General features: G+C 41.1%; 1 protein-coding gene across 4 annotated transcripts in view; it reads right to left on the bottom strand.

Moving 5' to 3' along the window:
* EBF1 (EBF transcription factor 1) overlaps positions 1 to 27,797 on the bottom strand; it is a 276,025-nt gene that overhangs the window by 103,321 nt on the left and 144,907 nt on the right. For all 4 annotated transcript variants that reach the window (XM_064520935.1, XM_064520934.1, XM_064520933.1 and 1 more), the window contains exon 7: positions 1,610 to 1,691. In XM_064520935.1, coding sequence (XP_064377005.1) covers positions 1,610 to 1,691 — 82 coding nt within the window. The remainder of the gene's footprint in view (positions 1 to 1,609; positions 1,692 to 27,797) is intronic.

Genomic DNA, 27,797 nt, shown 5'->3' on the forward strand with positions numbered 1-27,797 from the left:
ACTGCTGTGAAGCTGGGTTTGTATGACAGAATGTCTTTACAAGTCAAGAGATCAACAACCTTTCTTATGTCCTACCTCCTCGCCTACACAGGCTCCTGATTGCTGTTCTGAGGAAACAGGCGAAGGTATTACCATATGAAAATCAGCCTGTATCCGGGGTGAGTACAAAACCAACAGAGTGTACATATTGTAAAGCAAGCTCTGACAGGCCCCAGGGGTGACTGCTTGGCCTAAATCCCCATGCCGGTGAGAGTCCTTTTCCAGACAACACTTTCTCCTTCAAGGATAACGCAGGCTTGAATCACTGGAAAAATGGGTTAGAGGGCCGACTTGGGGGAGAAGCGGAGGGCCCTGCTCTTACACTGATTAAATTAACCCCTGTGGCCACATCTTTTCAATTCTGCCCTTCTGTGCTCAGAGGGGTAAATAACACCTCCCTCCACTTTCCAGCGTTGTCATAATTAAGTGGTTCAACAAAATATACATGTTCTACATATACATAGTATCACCATTTACATAGCATTTAGCACTTTTTTCAAGTGCTAAAATGCCAGAAAAGAAGAAAAGAAGGTCCTAGGCTACTGCAGAAAGTAGCAGTGGTCTTTTGGAGTCTTTTCCCTCCAAAGACCCATGCAGTCTACAGGACAAATCTTTTTCCACTGACCCCCAAGGCAAATACTCACTGAAAAAATCTAACATGTTTCCTCCCTGGGCCCTGTGCACACCTCCCCCTGAAAAGGGAAAGTCCTCTGGCTCTTTTACTCTGTATTTTTATTCAGTCCATACTCAGATAAAAGATCACTGGCACAGTCAAATGGCCAAGTCTCCATCAGAGGGGCTTGGAGAAACTAATTCTCACCATCGCCACAGCACCAGTCTGCGTCCAGCACTGGGGAAGGCCAATGCAGACCATCTTCCCAAGGATCACTGCTCCTCTTAATCCCCAAAGTGGTCATGGGCATACTTAGACATAGCATAAAAAAATGTCTGTGGCCACCTGAAGCTGCATTTATACCACAGCAGGGAAATACCAGTCCAAAATATCCCAAGAAAGATACAACCAGTGGTAGTTTTTTCCAACTGCTGACTACAGGGATGGATCTTCACCACACTGATGCATACTTATGAGTGTTTAGTGCTGTGAAAAGTAATGCTCAAGGTGGAGAGTGGAGAACACCACGCTGTAAGCAGAGTCACAAGCCTCATTTTGTTACTGGATTGTCCCTCTACCCTCCTCTGCCTCTTTGGACAGGCAGCATGCTCACTGAGTTTGGCATGTTAACATGAAGGCATAGACTTCCTCAGGCAGAACTGAGCATCTCAGAGCAGGGTAGCCCCTTAATCTCAAACAACAGTGAGGTCATTTTGGTTTTTCCTTTTCATGTTTTTATATCCTGTGGAGATGGCGTTATCTTAGTGAGTATTCTTCTCCAGAGCAAGAAAATCCAACTACTTCCTGCCAATTCTGCTGTGACGAGAAGCCCACAGACATTATTCTGTGACCTAACGTTTTTAGCATCTTCCAGTGAATTGCCAGGCTAGTTTGGGTCAAACTACTTCTGTCCCTAAGAGCTGATTATTTTGAAATGAGGAAATGTGACTGACTGACCTGAAATCGACGCATGTCTCGTGGGTTTCCTGCATTTTTTAGGCAATTTTGGTTACATTTGAGAAAAAATTTCAAGAAGAACCTGTGGAAAAAGAGAAAGGGTCATTAGCATCTTATAAACAGTTTGTAGTAGTACCATGTAACATCTGTGCATTTGGTCCAACAAAGCCTTATTTACATTAGTAATCCTAACTCAGACAAATCATCCCACTGACTATCCATGAGGAGCGCAGAGCTCATATGGCCCCAATCCAACAAAATGTGTAAGCATGTCCTAAAGCTTTAAGCAGGAACTTAATGGATCTGTTGTGTCAAAGCCATTAAAGTTTGCAAAGTCCATCCCTATATCACTTTAAGTGGCCAGCCTCATGGTGCTGTCCATAGCATCAAGGAAGTTGGAGACACATATTTCAGTGCAGTAAAAAGAGCACGGAAAAATGCTAGCCAAGAAAATTCCCTTAGGTATAAGTGGGGTTTTATTTTACAAGTTCACTGTACTCTGCAAATTTTGATTTAATACAAAAATACCGAAAATGTTCCATACAGCTGAAATCTCCCTTCCACAATTAAACCCAATTTGGGCATAAAAGTAATGCTCAAATTGTGATTAGTGAAAGACCAAAAACCCTGAAAGAAGGGGTGGAGAAGTCTTGGTTAAAAGCCTGACTTCACAGAAAAAATGAAATATTTTAAATGCAGTCTATTTCCTGACCATACACAGTTCACTGAAGTAGCTATATGACCCTGACATATATCTCTAAGAGAAGACATTGCATTTTACAAAGCCAAAGAAAAAAAGCAAACATTTCACTGAAAATATTTCCTTCAGTGTTATGCATCAGTGGACTGTAAACTCATAAAGACAACTCAATGAATAATAGTGGGTCTCAGATTCCAGGCTTCCTCTTTGAGAGCCAAAGTTTATCAACCCTTTGTCCAAAATAAACTACGGACTAAGGTCTACTAAAGCTCAGTTGTGCAAAATTTAATCCTACAGCAAGTTTAAAACCTAGTGCCACCAGACAGAGCAGAATTAAATTTGCAATAACCATCAACTGACTAAGCAGGAGCTAATCTGACCTGTCTCCATACACAAAAAGAGAGGTGGGCAATTGCTTGATCCTATTTCACTTGAAATTGGAAAGTTAACTTTTATAAGCATCCATCCTCAACATCCCAACTGAATGCTACATCAGCAGAATTTGCACATGTTGCCACCAAGAAAGGCAAAACTGCAGGGTAAACAGCTTCAGAAAATCTCTTTGTGATGAGTAGCAGTCCTCGCCCTGCTCTCATTGGGATGCCACCTCTCAAAGGGGCAAGTCTGGTGCTTGCTGTTCCTCCATGCCAAGAAAGTCATACTAGGCAAACGGCTGCAAGGACAAATCGAAACTACAAAGGACTGCTTTCATTAAAGAAAAGTAAGGTAATGAGGGGGGATTACAAGATGTGATGCCTATGATTATCAAGGACTGGATCTCATGACCCAGGAAGTCCCTTCTAGTCCCATCTTCCTATATAAGAGCAAGCAATCAATATAAAATAAACGGCTGCCGCCAAACACTTGAACAGGGGATTGGAGAGCCTGTGTTTGTTTACGCTAAAATAGAGGCAGTATAAGCCATTACATTTGCTCATCAAGTAGGTTCTGATATTCAATAACTGAAAGTTGGTGCTATTTGTTGTATGTATTTGTGTCTTTTTAAGCCTCTAATGGCCAGCTGTGACAGCCTGACTCAGATTGTGTAGAAGGAGCTGTCAGCACAAATCTTGGCATCTTGAATCCAGACAACTGCTTGCCACCAGGCGAAGGTTTGTACTTGTGCCAGAATGGATTTTGAGAGACAAGCAAATAGGGCATTAATTCCGCCAAAGAAAAACGAAAAGCGAGGAGAGTTCAGGATCTCACACTTCGGATGATGGCTTTCCTGTCAACAGCTCGTCATTTAGCTTGTGAGCTATGAAGGGTACGGACATCAGATCCCTCTTGCCCTAAGCTGGCCCTGTCATGCGAAGTGCTGGCAGAATCCTGAGACCACCCCTCTGCACGAGAGTGCTTGCTGAAATCAAAAGCCCGGCCATCTGTTGGGAGGCAAAGACATCCGTGTCAGCTGGTGCCTAGAGCCTCGAACAGGCCCTTATGTGGCAAAGTCTCTCAGAACCACTTATTCTTAGGGGAGAAGCTGCGCTGCCCCGGGGCTTTGCTGGGGAATTCTTCCCAGCTTTCCCGAGCGTGGCAGCGAGCAGCTGACCGCCGCGGCTTGCGCTTCCCCCAAGGAATGCGCTACCAGGAGTCGAAGGCGGGAGACATAATGGTTAAAAATATCTGCACTCAAAGGCAACGTCAAACATGCAAATGCGGAAAACACCTTCGCGTTGTAGCTTTGCAGTGCACATTCAGACACCGGGCCATGTGGACCAGCAGGTCAACTCAGGAGTCCCCAAATTACACGGAAAGCTCTTCGGGAAGCCCTCTGTTGAAACACTGTGCCTTCACTTTCCTCCCAAGCTACGTTGTTTGCCTGCTTAATAAGCTGATGTCAGCTCAAAGGCTCAGAAAATCAATACGAAACACAAGAGCTGTCTTTTAGGGTCTGCAAACCCTAATCCAAAGTTTCCAAATCTAACTTTGTTTGCATTGTGCTATGTTCCTTGAATTCTGCAGAAGTTTCATCCAAATGAACTGTAGAAGAAATGAAGTCCATCTATTTCAACCTATCTCCCCAAAATAAAAAGGCAAGCAGGTAAACAAAAATTCCTTCGAATGTATTCAACTCCAGAAAAATTAACTAAAAAAAAAAGAAACCCACAATATTTTCAGAAGAATGTTCAAGACACCAGGCTTATGCAGCCAAGTTTGCTCACCTCATTTTAAGAAAAAAAGTCATCAGTTTATAGAACACTTTCTGCCAAGCACTGTATTTCTATTGCACTGAAAGACAAAACAAAATATAGGCTGCACTTTGTTTTGGAACACATCAGGGTCGGATTCCCTGGCTATGTGAATATTGTCCCACACTCATGCAAGAAGGAGCTGAATGGCTCCTGAGCTGGCAGAAAACACACAGGCTAACGTTTGGCAGGAGAGCAGATGTGTACGGGTGAGGACGTGGGTATAGCAGAAAGGCTTAAGTCATGGGGTTCAGCCTGCTCTCTCAGTTCCTCCTTTAAACTGCTAGTTCAGGTGCATTCTCCACCTCGAGTCCAATTCTGGCAGCCTTGGTCATTAGCAACACTTCACTCTGCAAATATTTCAGATTGAGATGGACAGGATGAGTCCAGGAGAAATGCCGACAGAAGTGAGTCCTTTGTAAGCATAACTTGCAGCCCTGCTTGTGTCTAACTTCTTCACACCTTTTTTTTTTTTTTTTTCAGTTCTAACTTTCTCCCTATTTGGCAGGAATCTATTGCATTAATACTAACCGCAGAGGATATATAGCATTAATACTAACCGCCAGGGTCTGCAATTCATTCCCAAGATGAAAAAAATGTGCAGAACATGGGAGCGTCAATAAAATCTTCAATTTTTATTCTCTCTCCAAAGTTATGTGATTGCTAAACACTGGCTCCTCTGCTGCACAAGCTTCGGGCATCGATTATACTCATAGCTACCATTAAAACTTTCTTTTCTACACGAATCAAACAAAACATGTCTTCTGACTACTAACATAGCCAATCAATAAAATACAGTGTAACTGAACGCAGGTTTTGGCGTTAAGATGACAGTCCCCTCTGGAAGCCTGGCGGGATGGCACATGCCGCCGGCCCAGCACCACTGTGAGCTCCAGGCCTGCTGCCACTCTGCAGGCTCTGCCACCTTGCAAGCAACACCAGGCATGAAGCTGGGCCACAAACAACCCTCCTCACACACACAGACACACACAGAGACACATGCAAATCTTGGTGCAAAGACTGCATTCCTGTTTTGCATCCAAAATCACCAAAAACTTGCAAGACTTTTTGTGATGCAAGGCAACAACCGCAGAATATTCAGTGTCTCTGTAACTTGGGAACTCATGTAAACACAGGAGCTACCTGAGCTGATGCTTCATGGATTAACCCTGGAACGAGCAGCACTGATGCACTTGGTGTGCAGAAACCCAAGCCAGCTCCATGTGAGTCAGCTCCAGTCCTGAAACAGTCTTATCAGGCAAACTTTTAGAAAGCACCTGGATTTACTGACATAAACTATTATTAAATATCATGCCTCACCCCTTATCCAATATAGGCATGGTTACAGGGTATGGGACTGCAGTTTGGGGAGAAAAACAGAGCTAATTTCAGATGATATGTAGCTGTAGTAGAGCGCAGCTCAGCACAGGCTGTAAAAATTACTCACAGAAGTAAGTCTTCAACCAGTTAATCCATTGCCATGGTACTGTACTACTACAAATCTCTTAAGTAACTGCAACAAGTGATGTAGAAATATAACCGCTAGTTAAATACAGACTTCCAGTCTCAATCAGGCACAAAATTAATTTGAGCTTTTGCCTTCTGCATTCCAGGTGGAAACTCTCACAAATGGGTTATTGGCTCATCTGGGAGGCTTCTCTCCTTTTATCACATTTTGATGGAAAATTCCCCCTTGAAGAGGAAGAGCTGTTCCTAACAAAACTGACATCCCCCAAAAGGTTTTGATGCCAGCAGGACTGTGCCATCATCATTACTCTTGTCCCTCTGCTAGTGAGGGGCTATTTCCCCAACTCAGTCTCAGCTCTGCAGGTGCCCCTGCTGCCCGACCTTTGTTTTACACAGTGATTTCCTAGGTTAATGCTTGTAACTTGGTACACCTGCTCCCTCATAGCTTCTGGCTCTTTTCTGACACCCACACTCTGATTTTCCTTCTGCAGCTGAAGGATCTAGCGAGCCTGCTACCAGCTGGAGTTCACTCCACCTGTATAAAACATTCTCCATCATTTGTCCCTGATTATCTTTTCCATCACACTGCAAACTGCTTGGGGCCTGGACATGCTTGGGCCATGACCACCCCGGCAGCTCCTCGCTCAGAGACACAGTGGTTCAAATGAAATAAATAGCAACAGAAAAGGAAACATTAACACTAAAGATGTAAAAGGATTTGGCCCTCTATTTTTCTTGCCACTGCACATTAGTACTCATATTTACTAAAAACAAAGAGCTAAATTAAAGAAGGCAAGACCTGAACAGGATTTAGGGCTTCTCTTCTGTCACTACTCTGAAAGAGCTCAAACACGAAGGGTTAGCAGTGGGATTTTCTTGCCATTGCCACAATAAATACGTCTGTGGAAGGCAAAAAAAATAGTTGGAAAGGGAAGACCCGCTGCATTCCTGATGCTGAAGAAAAGCTTGTTTGTTCCCAACACATTGGAGAAGTTGTTCAAGAACAGTTCATCCATGTGAAAATATGACAGCTGTCGTGCTGCCAAGGTCAGCCAGACCAGTGGTTATCCAGTAAGTGAGCGCTGGTTATACAGCTCAAACCTGTCTAGGGCAAACAAAACTGACAAAACCACCTTTTCTGAGGTATAAAAGCATTTGATAGCAGAGGGCAACTTTAGTCTGCTGGATGAGAGGCTATGAAACACAGAGGTATACATGGGTTTGCAAAATCAGTAAAACCAAAACACACAGGCCAGAGCAATAATTAGCAACTGCCCATCAGATAAAAGGATTGCCCGGCCATTCTGTACGACATACCAATTCAGCAGCATGCTAAATATGTGCATAAATTTCAACACGCAAGCAGTGCGGATGAACAAGGTACAAAGGGCTACTCACATACGGCAGCACCACGCAGACCCAGCTCCACCGTCAGTCCACCCCCTCTCCCTGGTGGCCCTCCTGGCACAGGGGACCCGAGGGAAAGGGTGACACTACAGACACTGCCGTCTCAAACCATACCTGCTGGGTATTTTATTTCTGGGGGAAACTTGTCATATCAAGATGCACTGAAGCCAATGTGGGGAGCAGTCTGCTGGTCATGGTGGGCAGCCAGTGTGCTCCCTTCAGCTGCTTTATTTGCTCCTTTAGGTTTCTCTGTCCTCTCTTCTCAATTAGCAACTCCTACCACATCTGCTGATAACCACATCTAACTAGCAATTTGCCACTAAAATCAAAATATAGAGAAAGTGTGGTGCTTAGTGCAATTTTATTTTGAAAATTAAATAATCAGAATGTAGAAACGTCCCTTTAGAAATTTCAGAAGGACAAAGTACCTTTCTTCCCCTTTCAAGATGACTCTTCTAATCAAAACTCCTATTTTACACGAGAAGATTCCTACCATTTTTAAAAACTGAACTAAAATAAAACATTTCTTTTTTTTTAACTGCAATGTTTTGAACTCTCAAACATTTTTAAACTTTATTTAAAATGAGCATTTTTTCATTCAATTTGGCAGAGAAAAATTGTCAAAATAACGGAATTTCCTACACTACAGAAAATCTCAGTCCAGCCCTGTCTACTGATAACTGCAGAAAAAGGAGGGAAAAAAAATCATTATTTAAAGTAGGAAGATTTCCATTTATTAACAAGACTGTTGTTGCACTGTTTTGTTTTGTTTTGTTTTGTTTCTTCACAGACCTTTTCATGTACAACTAACCGGTCGTGTCAGATACCCTATTCACAAAAGAAAAATTGAGACTTACACTGATATTTACCAGCATGAGGCTGTGCATGGAAATCAAATATAGGCATGAGGAAAACCTCCTATTACCCACATGTTCACAGCTGGATTTTACTTGGCTCTTTAGTCAATAAACAGCAGTAGCTACCTTTTGTGGCATTTTTACAACAGGAAATTTATTCTACAGAAGAGAAATTAAACACCAGATACAGCCATCTAACTCTCTTCTAAACATAACCTTCTTGAGTTGTCAAACATCCTAATTAAGACAAAAAAATCCCAAACCTGCTCTCACTGCATTTAGTGGTCTCACTGATTTAAAATGGAAACAGAATCAGACCTGTACTTAGTATTTATGGCATGCTAAACTAAAAAAAAAATAAAAATGTAGTCAGCCAAAACCAAAACCCTGGAGAATTATTTATTTTACTAGAAAATAGACATCATCCTCTTTAACTGCAGAAAAGATCCAAGAAAGGCAATGTGACACAGAGAATAAGCCCCAGTCAGTCAGACTGTACCTATTGACTGAGATTCTTCAGGTGACACTGTAAGAATAGAAACAGAATAGTCTACATTATTTTTGTGAACTTCTTCTGACTCCTGGAGCTAGCATAGCCAGCATTTGCTGCCATCGATACAGTAAATATTCAATTCAGCACAGCAAAAAGCTGAGGGAGTACCCACATAATCACCAGATCAGACGGTAGGACTGCCCCAAAGCAGCCCTACATTACTCATTGCTCACTTCACCAAATGTTTCAAGTGTGGTCTGTGTGATCCACACAGTTTTCATCAATTTTTCATCATGCATCTTTTGGACTTCTTTAGCTCTCTGATACTGAGTTATAATGCATCAGAGAAATTTAGACTACTTTGGGAAAGGGTGTTTGGCATTTCCTCTCATGAGTGAGCTAAAATCCCAGAGAGACTGCTTTGATTTCTTCTCCCAGATTTTTAATAAGAATAGAAAGAGATAGCACCACCAAAAAAACAACATCACAGAACAGAATTAAAAATAGTCCAGAGGCAGGTTTGAGTGCTCAGTTTTCTGTAATTTAATTTTGCCCCCAGTTTTTATTTTTGTCTTCAAGTAGCGAAAATCTGAATTTTCTTATATCTCTCTACTTGCGCCCAAGCTGCTTTATCCAAAATCTTTATTAAATTCGAACTGTAGCGAGCCTCCTATGATAAAAAAAGTTTGAAAGAGTCTGGGCACAGCATATACACAATGTATTTGGTTTATAACAGCTAAATGTGAGATAACTGGACGTACACACATCCTTTATACTGGACTCACACAAACACCCCGGGGAGATAAAGCGGTGGAGCGCGCACACGGACACAGCCATGCCCAGCTGCAGTTGTTAGCTTACATAGCACAGAAGCCTCTGCAGCTCTGCCTTTCTTTTTTTTCATGCTTCAAATCACAGTCTGTTCTTTACGAGCTGATGGGCCAAGGCTTTAGCTGAAATTGTGACAGACTTTCCAACGTTCGAGTACTTTATTACCAGACCAGTACAGGGAAAAGCCAGATAATCAACGGAATTTATCCTTATTTATTTAGTATAAGAACCAGTATTCGATCAAGTTGTCTCAGTTTAATTACTTTTCCTTTTACCTTTTCCCCATTTCACCCCTATCTGACCCCTCAAATAGGAGGATATAAAAGTGGCTTAACTATTTCTAATTTTTACGGAAGATGCTAGACTTCAGTCACCGGAAAAAATTCGAAACAGCTCTGTGCTCTGTCATAGTTCACACAATGCCATTGAATTAGCAGCCCTCCCAGAGTCATACTTTTGCTAAAAGAACCTCTGTTCAGTGTAAGCGATGACAGGTAACAGCATTACTGCTATTGTAATACGATATCAGTAGTCAATTGCCTGCTACTTCAAGGTAAACTACTGTAACTTTAGCATGATTGCGGAAAAGTATCAGCGGTATCACAGTTATAATATGCTGGCAAGGAGTGTTAATCCAGCTGTCTGAAGCTCTACGTTTCTGTCCTAACAGATACAAGACCTTAAAACTTGTCACCCTGAGGTGAGCATGTTGATAACATGCTTCTTTCATCAGCGTACCAAGAAAGTTAGAAATATTCACATTGTAAATATTTAATGTGTGGGGAACATATACTTCCCCTCTTTTTCCCACCTTTCTTTGGATCAGTCAGATGGATGCTCTTCAGCATGTAAAGAGATTGCATGTAAAATTGTGTGCAATCTGCCTGCACATACAATAATTAATGATTCCCTAGACAACTTGACACCTGCACACATACCATGTTTTCATCTGAACCTGCAAAACCCAGAGGGGCAGGTTATTTAAAGGATGTGTCTGAGTGTATCGTCTCTGGCCAGAGTTTGAGCCTCTAAAGCACAGAGAACGGTTTCTGCACAAATAATAGTGGGGTATAAGTCAAAGACCATCTGAACAGACGTATCCTTGACTGGTTAGGTTAGTTGTAGACACTATGTTATAACCATATTCCCTCCCAACACCTGGCTCAAAACTCGCTCTGATTTTGTTTGTCAAGCCTTTTTTTTTTTTGCTTTTAAGTGTAAGTTGCATAGTGTTAAAAAAAGCCAGGAAGTCTGCTCAGACTGACATGGAAATGATCTTTGATCACGTTTAGGCACAGGACTGATGGCCTGAAGAGAGAGGAAGGAAGAAGAAAAGTGATGTCTAGACCTCTTTTTTGCAATAAACCCTTAGTGTATGCCAATATTGAATCAAAAGCACATGAGAAATGAAGAAAGTGAACATTGAGTTCATTCATGTCTCGAAATCAGTAACAATATATAATCCAAGAAGTCTTCAGTTCCAGGGAAATGTAACAGAAACTTAGTGCACATGCTGAAGTGTGCAACTGAAATAGCTTTGGTTACAGTCAAGCAAAAATTGGGCAAACAAACTTCATCTCTACTTTTTAACTGGATGCTTTCAGAACGGGTAGCACAATCTGTCAATCAGCTCTCACATTCTTTGGCTAACAGTGATGCAATTAAGAAGGTAGCTAAGCCTGAAGAGGAAATTAAAAGGCATGGCAGTCTTTTAGAATTAGAAGCTACCTTATTCTGCAGATAGAAGAGTAAGAAGAGAATATAAGAGTATTTCTGCTTTCTATCAGATAAATTACATGGAAAAAAAAATTAAAGACTTGCTTGGATTTTTTTCTTTGCCCCCTTTTTCATGTTTTAGCCAAAAAATAATGGCTTTCAGTTTTCATGATGGTTTCTAATTGCTCCTAGCAAGTTTCTACATTTTCAGTTCAAGTACACTACAGTCATACCCAGCTAATGCCCTATGCCTCCCAATTACATGCCACATCTATAAGCAAAACCTGCTTGACAGAACACTGACATCACCGTCATTACACTTGCCCACAACATGCTGCCTCTACACAAGCCAAAGGGCTCTGAGCTTCAGCTGTTCCACTGCTTCAGTGTCATTGCCAGCCTGCGAGCCATGCCAGGGTCTCAGGATTAACCTCTGGGATGACACCTCAGACTCAGCTTTAGCTTCACTAAATCCTCAGCAGAACTGGAATAGCCATGGTCGATTGAGAACCGAGACGGTAAATCTCCAGTTCTCATGGTCCTGCTATGAAGATGCGTGGAACTTATCTCACCCAACCCACTGGGGTATTTAGGTAGAGATACCTGTACAGTGTCAATATGATGAGGGACTGACTGCAACCCCTCTGCAGACAATTCCTGCTTCCAAAAGCAAGTGAAGAGTTTGTTTGAAATAAAGTAACAGCAAAGAAGGGCCTTAGGAGGGGAGAAAAAATCCTGGTAACTTAAAGATCTTTCCTAGGCAAAAGACATCCCATCTCTAAAAAAAGTCCATGATGTATTTTAAAATGCATATTTATTGATATAGACAAATTAGGTTATAAGTTGTACCCAGAGAGAAACCCTGATCCCACTGAAATCAGCAATTGACTGGAAAGGAAACAGGAATCTCTCCCATGTTCATTTTCTCTGCCAAAAAGCAGGGATAAACCAGAATCCCAATTACAGTAGGTGAAGAAGGACAGTCCAAGAGAGAATCTGCTGGGAAATGTGATTTTTTGATAATATCTTTGATTCTGTTTTGAAAAATAGAGTTAAAACGAGTATTTTAAAGAAACTGATAAGGATGTGTCTAGAACTAGCTGGCCAGTACAAAATGCAAATCTGTATGACATATGCATATGCATATGTGTATTTATATAAGAAAACATTAAACAGAAAAATGCTGCAGAACAAAATCAAGTGCCACTGTGGCTCTTGCCTACAAGCTGGACATGCCATTCAGAGGTTCCCATTGTTTCACGATATTTAAGAGAATAAAGCCCTCACTTCCTTTGCAGCAGGGAGCTCTGGCAATGAGAATGGGATCTGGAGTATAATTGCTATTTTGAGTGCTGGAAGGAAGCAAAGAGCTGTTTTGTGGAAAGGCGGAGGCACTTTGTTTGAGCTGTGCGAGTGGTGGTTCAACAAGAGAAGATATTCCAGTGGTGTTTGAAGGGGGTGCTGAACTGGCTCTAGCTATAAAACTCAGCAGATTTTTTTTGTATGTACATACAAGCAACCCAGACATTGTAGAATGCGTTGTAAGTTACCCCTGGGAGGGGAAGAGAGAGACAGAAAAGGGAAAAGAGAAAGTTTTTGATGTGATGGTGGAGAGGATGACCCTAGATGTGATGCTGGAGATGTCATCAGTAAATACTGCATGTGTGCACTACCTTTAACATGACCCTGGGAGAGTTTAATTAATGTTAGAGGTAATGACCTCTGCAGCAGACACACAGACTCAAGCCAAATCTGCTTATATCACAAGTTTTGTGTTAAGTTCATCAGAGCTTTTCATAAAGCAATGGGCCTTGAACATGTAGGAAGACTGATTTTGCTGATGGACTCTTCTATGTCACACAGATATGGAAAAGCATAGTAGCTAAACAGTTAACTTTTGTGCCCATCCAGAAAGATGATGCACCTAACAAAAATATTTCTGTCTGCCCTTGAAGCCAATCATCTAGTCAGGGTACGGAAGTTGAAGGGCAAAACCAAATGTCCTAAACTGGAGTGGAATTAAGATCAGGATGCTGGTGACAAGTCACAAGGGGAGCGAGGACATGTGTTGGCTGTAATAAAATATATTATGCTCCTGTTACTATGTATTTCATTGGGTGGAATTATGAGAAATGGTATATTAAGCATACGGTTCAACTGACTCAAGATACTGTAAGGACGTGGGCACAGGCACAGCGTTAGATACTCTCAAACAAGGAAGCAGGGAACAATGCACACTGGGATCTTTGGAAAAGTAGCTGACCTCTGATAGCAGGAACAGACATCTTTTGTGAGTTAAAAGGCAGTAAAAAGTTGGGATCTATCCTGCATTACTGGATGATTGGCTATGTCAATGGGATGCCATTCTGCATGAAAGCAGGGTTGATACTCATGATCCATAGGGTTTGAATGCATGAAACACGGAGCATGAGGGTTTACAAAGTCCTATGTAAGTACTGCATAACTATTATTTTTTGGTGTCATTGTAGAGCAATGAAGACAAGCATCAGTGATGGGAACAAGCAGGGCTAAAATGAGCAGTTCAGCAACCTTTCCAGACAGTCAGGGCAGAACGGTTGGCATTCTTGCTCAGCTATTTCGTAACAGTAGAAGTTACAATTAATCCACGGACTAGAAAGTGCTTTCAACTTAACAAGGCTCTTTTTTTAATTGTTCTTCCTCCGAGAACAATTGTGCTGGCAACTGGCAAAGAGTAAAGAGAATCAGCAAAAATTTACAGCTGGCCACCGCTAGAACATCCCTGGAAAAAAATTAATTCCCCATTAATGTAAACATAACCAACAAATCTCATCCCAAATCTTTCTAACTAGACAATAGCTCAAAACCATCAAGAATGCTACATGCCTACTGAATATTGATAAATCTTTCTTTGATGAATTCTGCAGTTCTCACAAAGTCCCACTAAAGGCTTATTTATTAAGACCTAGTTGCATAATAATTAACTTAGATGTTAAAACATGTTATCCTTTCTACAATGCATACATATCACTAAAGGAAAGGCTGAAATCCTTTAAGATACTGGCAAAACAATGTGAACCCAGATGACAAAGATCAGGCTCTGATCTCAGAGATATTAATATAAATCTAGAAAAAACATGAATTTTCATCTTCTCTGGTGAGCTGAGACTCCAGGCCCAGAGTTAACTAATACGGGAAATAAAAACACAGCCAGCAACCCAAAAGGCTTCATGAATCTCATTTGCTGAGCATATAATATCAGGTTTTAAATCCTGGTTTATGCTCCAAATAAAAATTAAGAGGAGTTTGAAGAAATACTGTACAGTGGAATGACAAAACCTATCAGCAGAAACAAGTGTTAGATAACATGTTAAAACTCTCACATCAACTTGTCAACAATAAACCCCAACTAACAGACAACGCTGACAAAATAATACTCAATGCTTGATTCAAAACGAGGAGAAAAATACAGTTAAATACATTATCTAAACAAGGTGTATATGACTTTGGTGTCTACTAAAAGAAATAACATAACTGCAAGCTAGGAGGTATGAATTGTTCAGAATACAACTGAATGACAAAGTTTTTAATCTCAGAGTGTTCTTGCACCATGACTTCTACAAGCTCTGAACAGCTGCACCATTCTGCCTCTGCAAGGGGGTTTTATCTGCCATTCTGGAGCTGCAGCTCCACCTAACCATAGCCAGTCCTAACCTTGCCACCTTCTGAGCCCTCCACCAACTTTTTTCACCAACTAAGTTCATAGATACAAATCTAAACAGGTTTGGCTCACTGCATTTAGCATGAAGATCCCTTCGTCTAAAAGATTCCTGATACTCGGTACAAGTAACTAGCAAGGACACGAAGGAGAAGACTTTTATCCTTGCTGCAAGTGTCTTGGGACTTGTTATGACTACGGGTGGTCAGACACTTGACTTTGTGTCTCTCCTGAAAGACAGCACCTCCAGCAACACAGTACTCCCCAGTGTGACACCTCTTCAGTAGTGTCTAAAAGGGAAGCATACCTCCTACTGAGTCACCAAACAGTACAGTAGCTGTGCTTTTCCTTAGAGGACTCTTCTTTTTAAATAAAAATTGACAGTCTAGTGATGCAGTGCCAATAACTCCATATGGTTTTGCTTGTATATATTCTGAAGGTTATTAAAAAAAAAAAAAAAAGGTTTCATTACACTACTGGTTACAAGCAAGCGAAGTGTCACAAGGTTCAAACTGATATAACTTTTTTGCAAATGGACATGGTCTTCTTCATCTCTGTTCAAGTCACTAAGAAGGCATATTCTACTGTTCATGTACATTTCTACATTTCTCTTTTAAAGTAAGAGCAGAATACAGCCTGCACTCCTTTATAACAGTTTTACGTTATTTTTTAAATCCTGCTTCTAAAAATCACACAATCATGACACAAAACTTACTTTTTTCTTTAAATAGTGGAAGCTTTATATTGAATCATACGCAATAATGCATTTGGGGTATGGAAACCAAGAAAGAAAGTGGAGCTGGCAGAACACCCACAGAAATGTTTTGCCTCCATCCCAGAGAGGATCATGCTTTTAAGATATTCAGGCAGAAATTTTTCTGGAATTTTAAATATGTTAATAGTTCAAAGTACTGATGACTCCAAGCCAAAACCCTAAATTGGAAAGTTCCTGAGCTCTGGGCAACGTTCAGCCTGCATCCTAATTCAGTGGCTGGACATGACTTTGTAAAAGAGTGAAACACAAATTCAGATGGAAACACGCACAGCTTTTTGTGAAGTTCTAATTTGAAGTTGGCACCTGATCAGAAATTCCCAGTCCAGACCTCATCTCTGAGATGTGACTGCAAGATTAAGAATTCCTAGAATAAAATGAAAATGTCTTCTCTAAGTGTGCGAGACACTGGATTCCCTCTTGTTGCAGTGTCTTTCTCCAAACTATCTCCAACTGTTACTTCTTAAAGGACATTGGCAAATGGCACCCCTTAGGCGGTATAAATCTCCGCAGAAGGAATGGCATAATTTTTCTCCCATCACAAACCTTCCAGTCTCATATTTGACAGCCTAGATCAGGTGCTGTCCAAACATTTATTAAAACATTTTAAATGATGAATATATCCAATTATTACTATTAATGCAGCTAATACTGACTAATGAGGGGGAAACATACTAGCTTGTGTCCCGCAATTCATTACCCCTGCCTTGTCAACAATTCAAAGCCCAAAACCTAATCATCCATACCGGGCCCTGTTATATTTCACACGTCACATTTAATAAGTCACTCAGTGCCTATAAATTAATGTAACATGTCGGCGTTTATGAGTGCGGCTTTGTCGCCGTTAACAAATGATGTGCTGGCCTGGTCTGCTGCAGCGAGGCAGTGACGAATGATGGAGGATGATTTCTCTCCAAACTATAAACTATGCACTGGGGACCGCAGCAACACATAGATACACGTTAGCACATGGGCACACATGTGCTCATGCATACGTGCGTACTGCATATGGAAATGGTATCTAATATAGAGCATGTGTTCCTGCATATGCCTTCATAGGCTTATTTCATTACTTTTGATGTAGAATATTTTCCAGTTCAGTCATATTTCACCAACATATATCACACATATATCATACCTATTCATACATGCATATATATGCATACTATATACCATCTAGTACTATACGAATGTACATATGACTCTTCAGCGAGTTTAACAAAAGTATGTCTACTGTATGCGACATGTTACAATTCCTCTCACATCAGTTCAAGCCAGTCTTTAGTAAAACAATACTATGTACAGGAGGGGCCAAGGCAGACCTACAATTAGTCTGAACACCTGCAATATTTCCATGCTCAGGGCTTTCATAACCAGTCGAAGTTTGAAGCAGAAATGAAGCACTGTAGACGTGTATTGCAAAATGTGATGCTGAACTGCAGATGACTGGCACGACACCAATAGTTTCTTTTCTTTTTCTTGAGCAAAACTGATTTTTTTCTAAAAGGTATGAATAATTCACAAGATCTTAAAAGCACACAGTATATGGAGAAAAAACATACATGCGATTTCCCTGTATGTAATTTTTAAGATGTCTTTTCCTATCTTCCTGAAAGAAGGGTAAGCATTGGGAAGTAAAGGGGAAAATACTCGTGTCTTTTTGGTTACTTTGGTTACAGCTGTGGCAGTTTCAGGATTGATGGAAGACATCTGGATCTACATACGGCTGCATTAAGTACTATAGTCAGTAATAAAACTGCATGTTGCAAATGCACACCGTGGCCAGGAGGGCAAGTTTCCTCTACAAGCAGCTTTAATAGAGCTCAACTGGTCTGGCAGAAGTGGCCAAAGACAGGCAAGGCTAGCCCCTCTGCAAGCTGAGCCCTTAGCCCATGAAAAAGCCTAATCTCACTCAAGCACAGACCAGGACCCCAAGTTTAGCTTTGTATGGTGGTTTTCCTGATGGTAATGCCTGTTTTGCCCTTGTTCTCTTTTACATCAATGAGGTATCCTGTGCTACAGCAACAGATTCCTCAAGAAACTAAAGATATTCAAATGCATGCAATAATTTGAAAAGTTAAACTAAAATGTGAATACATCAGTGACTCGCCCCAGCCAGTCTGGAAGCAATAGATCTGACTCTGAATTTTTTGGGTACTTTTTTGCCTCTGTTGGGAAATGATAGCCTGTAAAAAAGAAACTTTTGTGGGAAAGAGTCATGTTTGAGGGTCTGCCAATATGAAAAAAATGTTCAGAAAAAAACCTCCAGTGTGTCAGAACATCATCTTCAGATAGTTTAAAAATGAAAAGCATCCTTTCCTGGTAAAAGACAAGTCTTGCTTACAAATTTTTTTTTTTAAGGAAGTATATTTAAAAGGTTGACATGGAAATAATTGAAATGAAGCATTTTATTCACGAATTTTCCCATTTTTTGGACTGTTCACTTACAAACAGTTTAGTGATTTGGGGGGAAGGGTTTCATCCTCATTTCAAACAAGAAAACCCTTGAAAGCCCTCTGGACCAGCAGAAAGGTTTCCCGCACAGGTCTATCCCAAACCCCACAGGCATCTGCTCTGTGACAATGCAGTTGCTTCCAGCATCACTGCAATTTGGACAGCCCTGCACAGTTCCATTGCACTGAATTTGGAATAAATCATGGTACTGAGATTTAAATTCATGTCTTAGCAGCAAACTGAGCGGTCCTGACTCTTGAGACCACTTGCCAGCCAGAGCCAGGAGGCCTTCCCAAGCTTTCCACCCCGCAGCACAGACAGAGATGGGCTTCTCAGGAGGCCAGTTCTGGGCAGGCGCCCAGCCTGAGTGCACTGAATTGTCTCTGGAAAAAGTTTGTCTTTCCATAGTCTGTGTGGAGGGTGGCCAGATTCCTCATTTGGGCTTTTCCACTGTGCTCCAAGGCTAAGTAGTGCAAACACCCCCTTGAAAAATACTTTCTTACAGAACAGGAAATTTTAAACTTTCTATAAATAGTATCTCCAAAATTTATATACTTAAACAGAGTTCAGAACACTTCAGGTTTCAACCACTGACAAAGGTTTGCTCTTTGCTTAGCATCAGCAGCCATGACTCAGTGCTTCAATGTCCTATCGAAGCAGCAATATTGAACAGCAGTGCAGCAAAAAGACAGTCACACTCATTTTCCAGAATCAGTCCATCCTGGAAGGGCTATCCTTGTCGCTAGACCAGAACACAGCAGACCTAGATTCGTATCTCTGCTTGGCATACTTTGTAAGCCGTCAAGTCGCTTTTAGGCTGCTAAAGATGCAATTAAGCCCTCTTGAAAGTCCTACTGCACATTTTACTGCATCTTCAGAAGTCAAAACACCTTTAAAAATCTAGCTTTAAATCTCTCTGTGTCTTCTTTTCCCATCTTTAAAATAGGGATCATGACACTTCCCTATCACACAGGTACTGTAAGGATAGATAAAGACAAAGACACATTCTAAAAGGTGTCGCACATATATCTAGGATTGTCTCATGTGCTGTTGGCATAAAAAAAACTTAGATATTTCTAAAGACTGCTGATATATAAAGGGGGAAGCTCTTTAGGATTTCATATACCTTTTCTTCAAATGTCTCTACAAAAATTATTCAGTGCAGGCAATATCAGTGAAAGAAGTACACTTTCCAATTTGTTTTTCTGGATCGTGTATGTTTTTTGCTACTTAATACATCTGGACTAATAGATATGGTAAAATTTTGTTCAAAGGCTTGAACATCGCTGCTTCTGCACTCTATGTAATTGGGCAATATCCAGTGCTGAAGGAAACCATTTCAGAGTACAGTCTGAGGTCAGCCACTGCGCAGCGGCGTGCGGTGCATAACAGCAAAGGCTAGTTGACCAATTAAAGCTAAGTGATGCCTTGGTGTCCCAGCAGCCTGCCATTTGCACAATATTAAAGGTAATAAAGATCCTGAAAACCTAGGACCACATACCAGCCAAGCAAAACGGAGCCCTCTTACCAGAGAAAATGGGGAGAGAGAGGAGGGGAAAAAACAAGACCCCCCCAAATATTAAATATTTTAACAATTTCAGTAAAAAAAATTTATTTGGTAATTGGCTATTACAATATGTGGTTTTTACCCTAAAAGCAATACTGTAATTTCTCCACCTCTTTCGGTAACTGTATGGTGCAAACCCTCCTTGTAGATAACACTGTGATAAAAGCTAAGCAAGCACAAGTTGAGACTACTGCTACTGACAGAAAATAAAATGTCTGAGCAGCTCATCTGTATGGCAGCCCCCCATTACTTTTTTATCCCACCCTCTTCAGCGTCCTGTCATTCATTTATCATCTCTAGTCCAGTCAGTGGTAAGTTCTGTGGGGCAATACTATACTATTTGTACAGAAATCTGACCATCTGAGGGCTCCAGGTACTACTGCAAAATACATGATATATATGGAAAAACGTAGGCTTTTATTTTCTCCATACACACACGTTGTGTTCTAAACAGGCAGAAAGAAAAGCAAAAAGTGAGCTCAATGACTAACGGGAAAACTTGGTAACATACACATGCCACAGCAGTCATACTTAGCTATGAAAACTTGGAAAACTCCATGAGAAAGGTGGAGACTTTGCAATAAAGCTATAACACTGGCACTGCTGGAGACAGCTTTTAAAAAAGGAAAAAAAGTCAAATTACCCTGTAACAGGGGATTCATGGAATCTCTGAAATCTTAAAGGAAAGAAAGGAAATCTGCATGACAATAACATTGTTTCCTTCTCTGAGGGACCCAGAGGGCTCATAAAATTGTACAGAAAAAACACAGCTCTTTTCAATTCAGCCCATTGTATAGAATGGCGAATGTCGCAAGGTTTATTTTATAATGATTTATTATCAAGGAAAATAAGGGCTCAGGCAGAGACATATTTTCTCAAGAATTTATTGTTCACCAAAATGGTTTGTTTTGCAGAAACATTTCTTTTTCCTCTATTTTTTTTCTGGCAGTTCCTTGTGGCTTCATCCCAGAACCACTTTCACCCATACTTTCCTATGCTTTGAGATAGGCTACTTTTACATCTCCATCTCCTCTGCTACCTGCTGCTCTCTCGCTTCCTCTGCACAGGGCTATCACATCCTGTAATCATTGCTAAACCCCCACCTTGTCCTCTGTGCACCGCACCAGTCTGGTTCCTCCCTCCTGGGACACCAGGGATCGCCCAGACCTCTGGAGACCCAAGAGAGGAGCAGAGCACTGTGGGTGACCAGCGCCAGCAGGATACGCCGGCGTTTGCCTCAGTCCCGCAGTGAGGACCTCCTTGCCAAGCTCTGCTGGCGAAACCGCTGCTGGGGAATATCCAGGTGGTGCCGGAGGCGAGGAGCTGCCCAAGCTCTTCAGCTGGAGGAGAGGCTGGTGGTGGCCCTCAGGACCTGGCTCCCAGAGGGCAAGAGCCAGAGTAAAAACCCAACTGGAGGAACAACCCTCCTAACCCCTGGGCTAGGAACTGCAGGAGCTTGACCAAAACCAAGGGCTTCAACCAGCTTTCCTTACCAGCTGCCTGCGTGAACTAGCGTCTCTACAGCCCCACTGCGAGGTGTGTTTTGCATGATCCAGTGCTGTTGCAGTGCCCCCATGGACGGACAGAGCTTCATTAGTCTGCCTTTGGTACATGTTTGCACTTCCTTCTTACAGCAGAGAGACAATTTATATTCTTTACGTACTTAATCCCTACTATCGCCCTCGTGTGAGTTGAGGAAATGCCAATAGCCTCGTTTCACAGGGAAGGAAAAGCAGTGACTTACATAAGGCCATACAAAAGTTTTTGGACAAGAAGGGAAGGTATTCCAGTGCATGAACTAGTACTCTAGCCCAGCTCATGAGGGAACTTCTACTCCAGTAATTATTTCTGTTAGTTAGAAAAGCAGAAGGATTAAAAAATTAAAGTATCTCAGATGCATTTTCCACTTAGAACTAGCAGCTGGTTTGGAAAGTAAATAAACTAAAATCCGAGCAGGTGAAGAAAACTCAAAGTGTGTTTTATTTCCGGGCTGAAGTGATGCAATTCCATGGATTCAGTAAAAAAATAAAATCGAAAGTAGGTCAGAAAAGATGACAGAATTACTCACAGAAAAGATGAACAGGAAAGTTGAGGGAAAAGAGCTATCACTTTTCATGATGAATTCATGGTCAGCGTTTAATTGAGTACAATGAACTTGAAAATACACTTGGTGAATGTCTGCATTATCTGGACTGCTGAAATGTTTGTTAGCAGTTAAGATACACAAACTGATCAATAGTGTAAAACAAAGGAGCTCAGGTATGCATGTGTACTCATACATCACTCCAGTAAATTATTCTGGGTGTTACAACCGGGGGGAAAGCAGGGGGCTGGATTTAGAACAATCATTTTGGGATCAAGAGCTGAATCATTTCAACCACATCTTGATTTCTGCAAAACTCGGCTGGAATTATGAGGCTTAACAGCATCTCAACAATTAGCATATTATAAATACAAAAATGATATATTAAAGTGAGAGGAGAAAAAGGCCAGCATTTTACACCTACAGTAATATAATTCCACTACTTAATGCAAAGTAACAGGCATTAGAGTGTTTGGGATCCTCTTGTATAGTGTTATCTGCTCTATCAGTAAATGAGACTATGTGAACAGTACAACCTATAAATAATTCAAGGCCTGAGATGGCAATTATAGAACCATGCACAACCAGCATGAATATTTTATGAAGGCTAAAACAGCCCTCAGAATGAATCATGGATAGATGAACACACACACATACACACACACTCAGCTGTTGGCCAAGTATTGCTTCCAGACATGGCTTATATCTGATGCTTAGTACATTTAAAAAAAAATTCTTGAACACAGAAGTCAGAAGTTACATCTGTATTTTTATATATTAAAAGATATTAGAAAATAAATAAAGTGAATGTAGAAAAATCATTTTATTGGTGAGGGAAAATGTTTATTTCCTTTCAAAGATTCTAGCAGAAATTTCAAACAACTTTTTCCTATGCACAAAATGTCATTGACAAAAGTAAACTATGAGCTCTAAAATAAGGGCCCGCAAAGGCTGTGCAGTGCTTTGGTCTGCCAAGTCTGGCCCTAAGCAAGGACTTGCCTACCTGGAGATATTTACCAGTAGAGATATACAAGTATCGTTCATACTGGTTTAACTTCCCATATGGGCACTATTATTGCAGCACAAGAGCATTCACATGGGAGTTACAGCAGTATAACTACTCCAGCATAATTATACTGGTATAATTATGCCAGTAAATTTCCCTGTATTAGCAAGCCCGGAGTAAACCTCCCTGTAAGGAGCACCGTACTGCTGCATCCTGCTACAGCGCACAGCCAACGGCCTGCAGCGAATTTCAACCCGAAGCAGAGGATCCCCAAACCCTACTCCCAAGCCAGCATATTCAGTGGCACAAAAGTAAATGAATAGTGCTCTAACACAAAAATCTTTTATACACATTATGCATACACACACACACACAAAGACATACATTTGCACATCCACACTCTATAAATATTTCTATAATATGTATAAAAATACAAATATTTATATAAATATATTTTTAAAATATATGTGTTACAAACACTGTCTGATTAGCCCACAGATTGCCTCTTCGAAATGAGGATGTATAATTTCTCCCATCCTCTGACTGGGAAAACTAAAATACACAGTTAAAACACCACCAGCTATTAAAAGAAATGGAGCTGGAACCTGAGTGACCATCAGATAACTCTTATATGCCAAATATAAACAGACTTTTGATAACTGGAAGATTTCACACATGTGAAGTATATCTGACCCCATGGCTTTTGGGTGCATGGCAGTCTACAGACATGCTTGAGAAATAAAGATTGATTAAGAACAAAAACAGAGAAAAATGACTGGGCTAAGTAGGCAGCATCAGATCTTTCTTTCTAATCTTAATACTTTTGTTGCCTTTTCTTTTTTCCAACTCTAATTGGGTCTTTCATTTGCATCTAAAAAAGGATCTTTTAAGGCTACAATTTAAGACGATGCATTGCAGACAGGCTGCCGAGCTCTCCTGGAAAGATGTGCCCATGAACAGGGTCACAGTGTCACAGACGGCACAGAGAGCACGAACTCACCCGTCTTGCTGCCTTTTCCTGTGTGACCCCTATAATTTTGTGGGTTTGGCAAACACAAGGGGCAATTGTGTCAGCCAGGGTCAAGCTGCCATTGTGGGGGGTTTGTGGGCAGGTTTGGTATCTGAGGGAGAGGGGTTGTGTCATGCTGGGTCAAGATAGTGCAATTGTGGGTGCCAGTTTGGCAGCTTCGAGGTGGGTTGCAGTTGTTTTCCAGGGAGGGAAGAGAGGTAGCCCTGGAAGGTCTAGTTTGAAATGAATCTGTTTCTAGAAGGTTTGGCACCGAGAAGAGAGTGAAAGCAGCCCAGGGAAGTATGGGGAGACTGCAGAGGTGCAGAGCATCTGGGAGCTGGAAGGGTTTGGGACGTTTGTATGGAAGATGCAGTGTCTAAAGGGGTTGGTCCCTTCAGCATCCTTTATCACAATGAGTATAAAATCTCACCCAGCGATTAGGTGCATTTTCTCCAGCAGAAGGAAAAGCCACCCATTACTCAGTGTGTAAGCACAGGGAAATCTGGCGTGCTGGGGGAGAGGGTTCACATGTGGGTTTTATAGCCTAGGTCTACTTTATCTGTGACCACCTTCTAACTCAGCCCTTTTTCTCTGACCTGCCGGTGCATTTTGAGATGCTGAATCAACAGTCAAACAGTAACTTGAACATAATCAAACTCCTGCTACATATGGATATGGCAAAGCAGATTTGTTGAGTTTGTTTTTTCTCATTTAAAGGCAGTGAAAAAAAATCATGAACAGAAATGCATACCTTGAGACCACAAGTAAAAAGGAAATACTCTGCTAATTGCAAGGGTGTATTAAAGTCATGAACTAAGTAAACTAATTTGCTCTTGGCATATTTTCTATACCTCCCAGGTTTCTGTTTAGAACCTCTGTTTAGACATTTCACAATCTCAATCTGGTGAAGTCTGAAAAAGGCCTTCAGAAGAAGGGGAAAAAAAAAACCAGGCAATCGGTGTAATAAGCAGCTTTTGGAACATGATCTGGCTTTCTATTAATTTGCAATACAGGTTTGATTTCTAACTCAGAAAAATCTGCATGGTTAATCTTTCATTTTCATTATTTTGACATTTCTGTTTACCTTTTAGAAATGCTATCAGAGGCACAATGTGGCATTGGGAAGCTAAATGCTAACACATGGAGTGCTCTACAACCCTGCAAAAATTTCTCTCATACTTTTGCAAATACCACAGCCAAAATCAACAGTAAAAGTTTGATTTTCTTCATCATGAATTGACAGCTTATTTATCTCCAAGGAAGAGCTTTCTAAACCGCTTAAGCTTCCAAACAACTTAAGAAGGTTTCTGCTGACTATTCAAAAATACTGTTGCCTCATAAAATTATAAGCTAAATTATTCGATTCTTTGTGCGCTCCTTCCAAAAGAAAAAAAATACGCAGTATGAATTGCAACAGACTTCAGAAAAACAAAAATCAAAAGACTCTGCAAAGAAACATTCTTATTAGCAGAGCATCCGTGATCCCATATTGAGCATGTGTTTATCTGCACTGCGCAAAAAGTCCAGCTAAACAGTCTTAACGGTACCATCTGATCTTGAAAGCATATAGACCTTCAAACACTTGGTCAAATCTCATTAAAGCCAAAGTTTAACACATGCTTCGGTAAGTGCAGAACAATGATGGATTTACATTAAATGCTCAATTGCTTTCTTGACTTAGGGCCTTCAGCACTTCATAGTCCAGTGAAGGTAAACACGATCCTCCTCATACTGCTGGATAATGCCCATGCCTTATTACAGTAACCAGAGGACAGGCATTTCCAAATTGCCATTGCAATCGGAAGATCGAGCCGGTACACAAACGCTGGCCAGGAGCTGCACAGGACAGAATATTACCCCTGTCCCTGCTGTGCTCGACTAAAGCAAGCTGCCTCTGCCGATCAGCATCGCACACAAGCGCTGCCTTGCAGTGAGCTAGCTGCTTGTTTGCAGCAGAGACTTTAAATCAATACACAGGCAGAAAGTATCCAGCAATGTTAACAGATCAAGTATTCAAATCTGGAATCCAAGTAATGTTTAGCTTGCCAGTAAAATGCCCAATGTAACTCATTCACCCATGAAAAGAGCTGTGTTTGAAGTCATCCTTATTTACAATGTGTTTGTGCCCTGTGTTTGTTTGGAAAGCAGAGGAGGAGTTGGAGTAGGTGGCATCTCTCATAGCTTCCTTTTTACACGCTCCGAATTCAGTCAGGGTCTGGGCCTCACAAGGCAGTTACTGAGGAGCACAGCCTGCCCTAGATTTATTTGCACCAAAACTATATAACACATTCACTATAAAAGTAGTCTCTCATGGGTGCCATACAGTCCCCAGGGCTTTTAGCCTGAGCCTGTAAATCAGGAATTTTCCTGTGCAAAATATAAGTTACTCCACTCTAAAACTGGTGAAATGCAGAAATTGGATGATAATTCACTTTACCTTCAGTGCCCAAACAGCAAAATGGGTATAACATTTACCTCTCAACCAGGAATATGCTAACAGGCTCTGAGTTTTTTGAAGGCCAAACTGGTTAAAATTCAGAATTTTTGTTTGAAGGAGAATCCTAAAATTTTGGAATTTCTTTTCACCCAAAATCAAAATTAAAAAATAACATGCCGTGAAAAAATAAAAATTGCTCCTGGGATATCAAAATAACCTTATCAAAGGCATGATAGACGTACAAGATATTGTGGTAAATCTGTAACTTCCTCAGAAATCATGCTGGCTGCTGGGCTGCATACCATGGTCAAGTGAAACTTGACAACAGAAAAAAGAACAGACTTCAGGTTTCTCTGTCTGAAGCTCTCAGATCACCCTATCCTTGGAGCTAATGGAGAAATCTCAGATAGCAGGGAAGAGCCCACAAGGAAAACATATACCTGCCAGGAGCAGGGGGTGTCTCTAGCCATGTCATACCAGGTATCATATAACATTTGCACACACTTTTTTTCCTAAAGTAATAGACTCATTCCCACCGCAACCTGCAAATTCACAGAATGAAATTACATATATGTTAAAATCTTGTTTAAGTCTATTAGATAAAAAACCCAAAGTATTCAAAGCACCATCTTGTTCCATCCTGAAACTGGTATTTTTATAAGCAACTTCATCCAAGAGGAATGGCTGGTTTCTAGGTTACTCTGCAGAGTGGTTGTCTCAAGAGAGATGAAAGAGCAAAGGAAGGTCTTTCCTGTGTATTCCTATCAAGATATTAATGGATGTGATGGGAAAAAACCTGAAGTGATGCCACCGGAGGCAGAGGGCACACGGTGCTATATGGATCCCATAACAGAGCAGGAGAGATGAGCAGCAAACACAGGAGAGGAGAAGTGCCAAGGAAAATCAGGTAGACAATGGCCAAATGGCGATTCAGCTGGTATATGAGCATTTGTGAAATGGCATAAATGGATAGCATTAAGCGCTCAGTAATGGGACTTGCACACTAGGAAAGAGCAGAAAACAGAACAGCGTCCTATACCGTAAAACAAATTCCTGCAAGAGACTGCACCATTTAGCGGGTCCAAAACCCGCACATCCTGCTGTCTGAGCCCATTTGAAAATGCCGTCCTGCAGGACCACCCTAACCTGCCGCAATGCCACACACGGAGCATTTTTAGAAGTCAGCAAAGGAACTCATTTTTGCAGATAATCACAAAGCCACAGGAAGTGCATCTTGCAGCATAACTGGTCATCCAGCATAAAAAGGAGGGTTTGTTTTAATGTTTTACGTGCATATGCATGAAAACAGTTCCCTGGGGTTATAGACATTATATAGCACCCCCAATATTTACTAAATGCAATTCCTGTCTTACTGAAATAAATGAAGACAGGTAACTACTGTAACCACAGAATTATAATAATGAACTGGCCAACAGATGGCAGCTAAACCAAATCACCCGATTTAAATAAGATCTGCATTCGCTTCAAACAGGCAAGTTT

This window comes from Dromaius novaehollandiae, chromosome 15 (assembly GCF_036370855.1).
Source record: "Dromaius novaehollandiae isolate bDroNov1 chromosome 15, bDroNov1.hap1, whole genome shotgun sequence".
NCBI classification, from domain to species: domain Eukaryota; kingdom Metazoa; phylum Chordata; class Aves; order Casuariiformes; family Dromaiidae; genus Dromaius; species Dromaius novaehollandiae.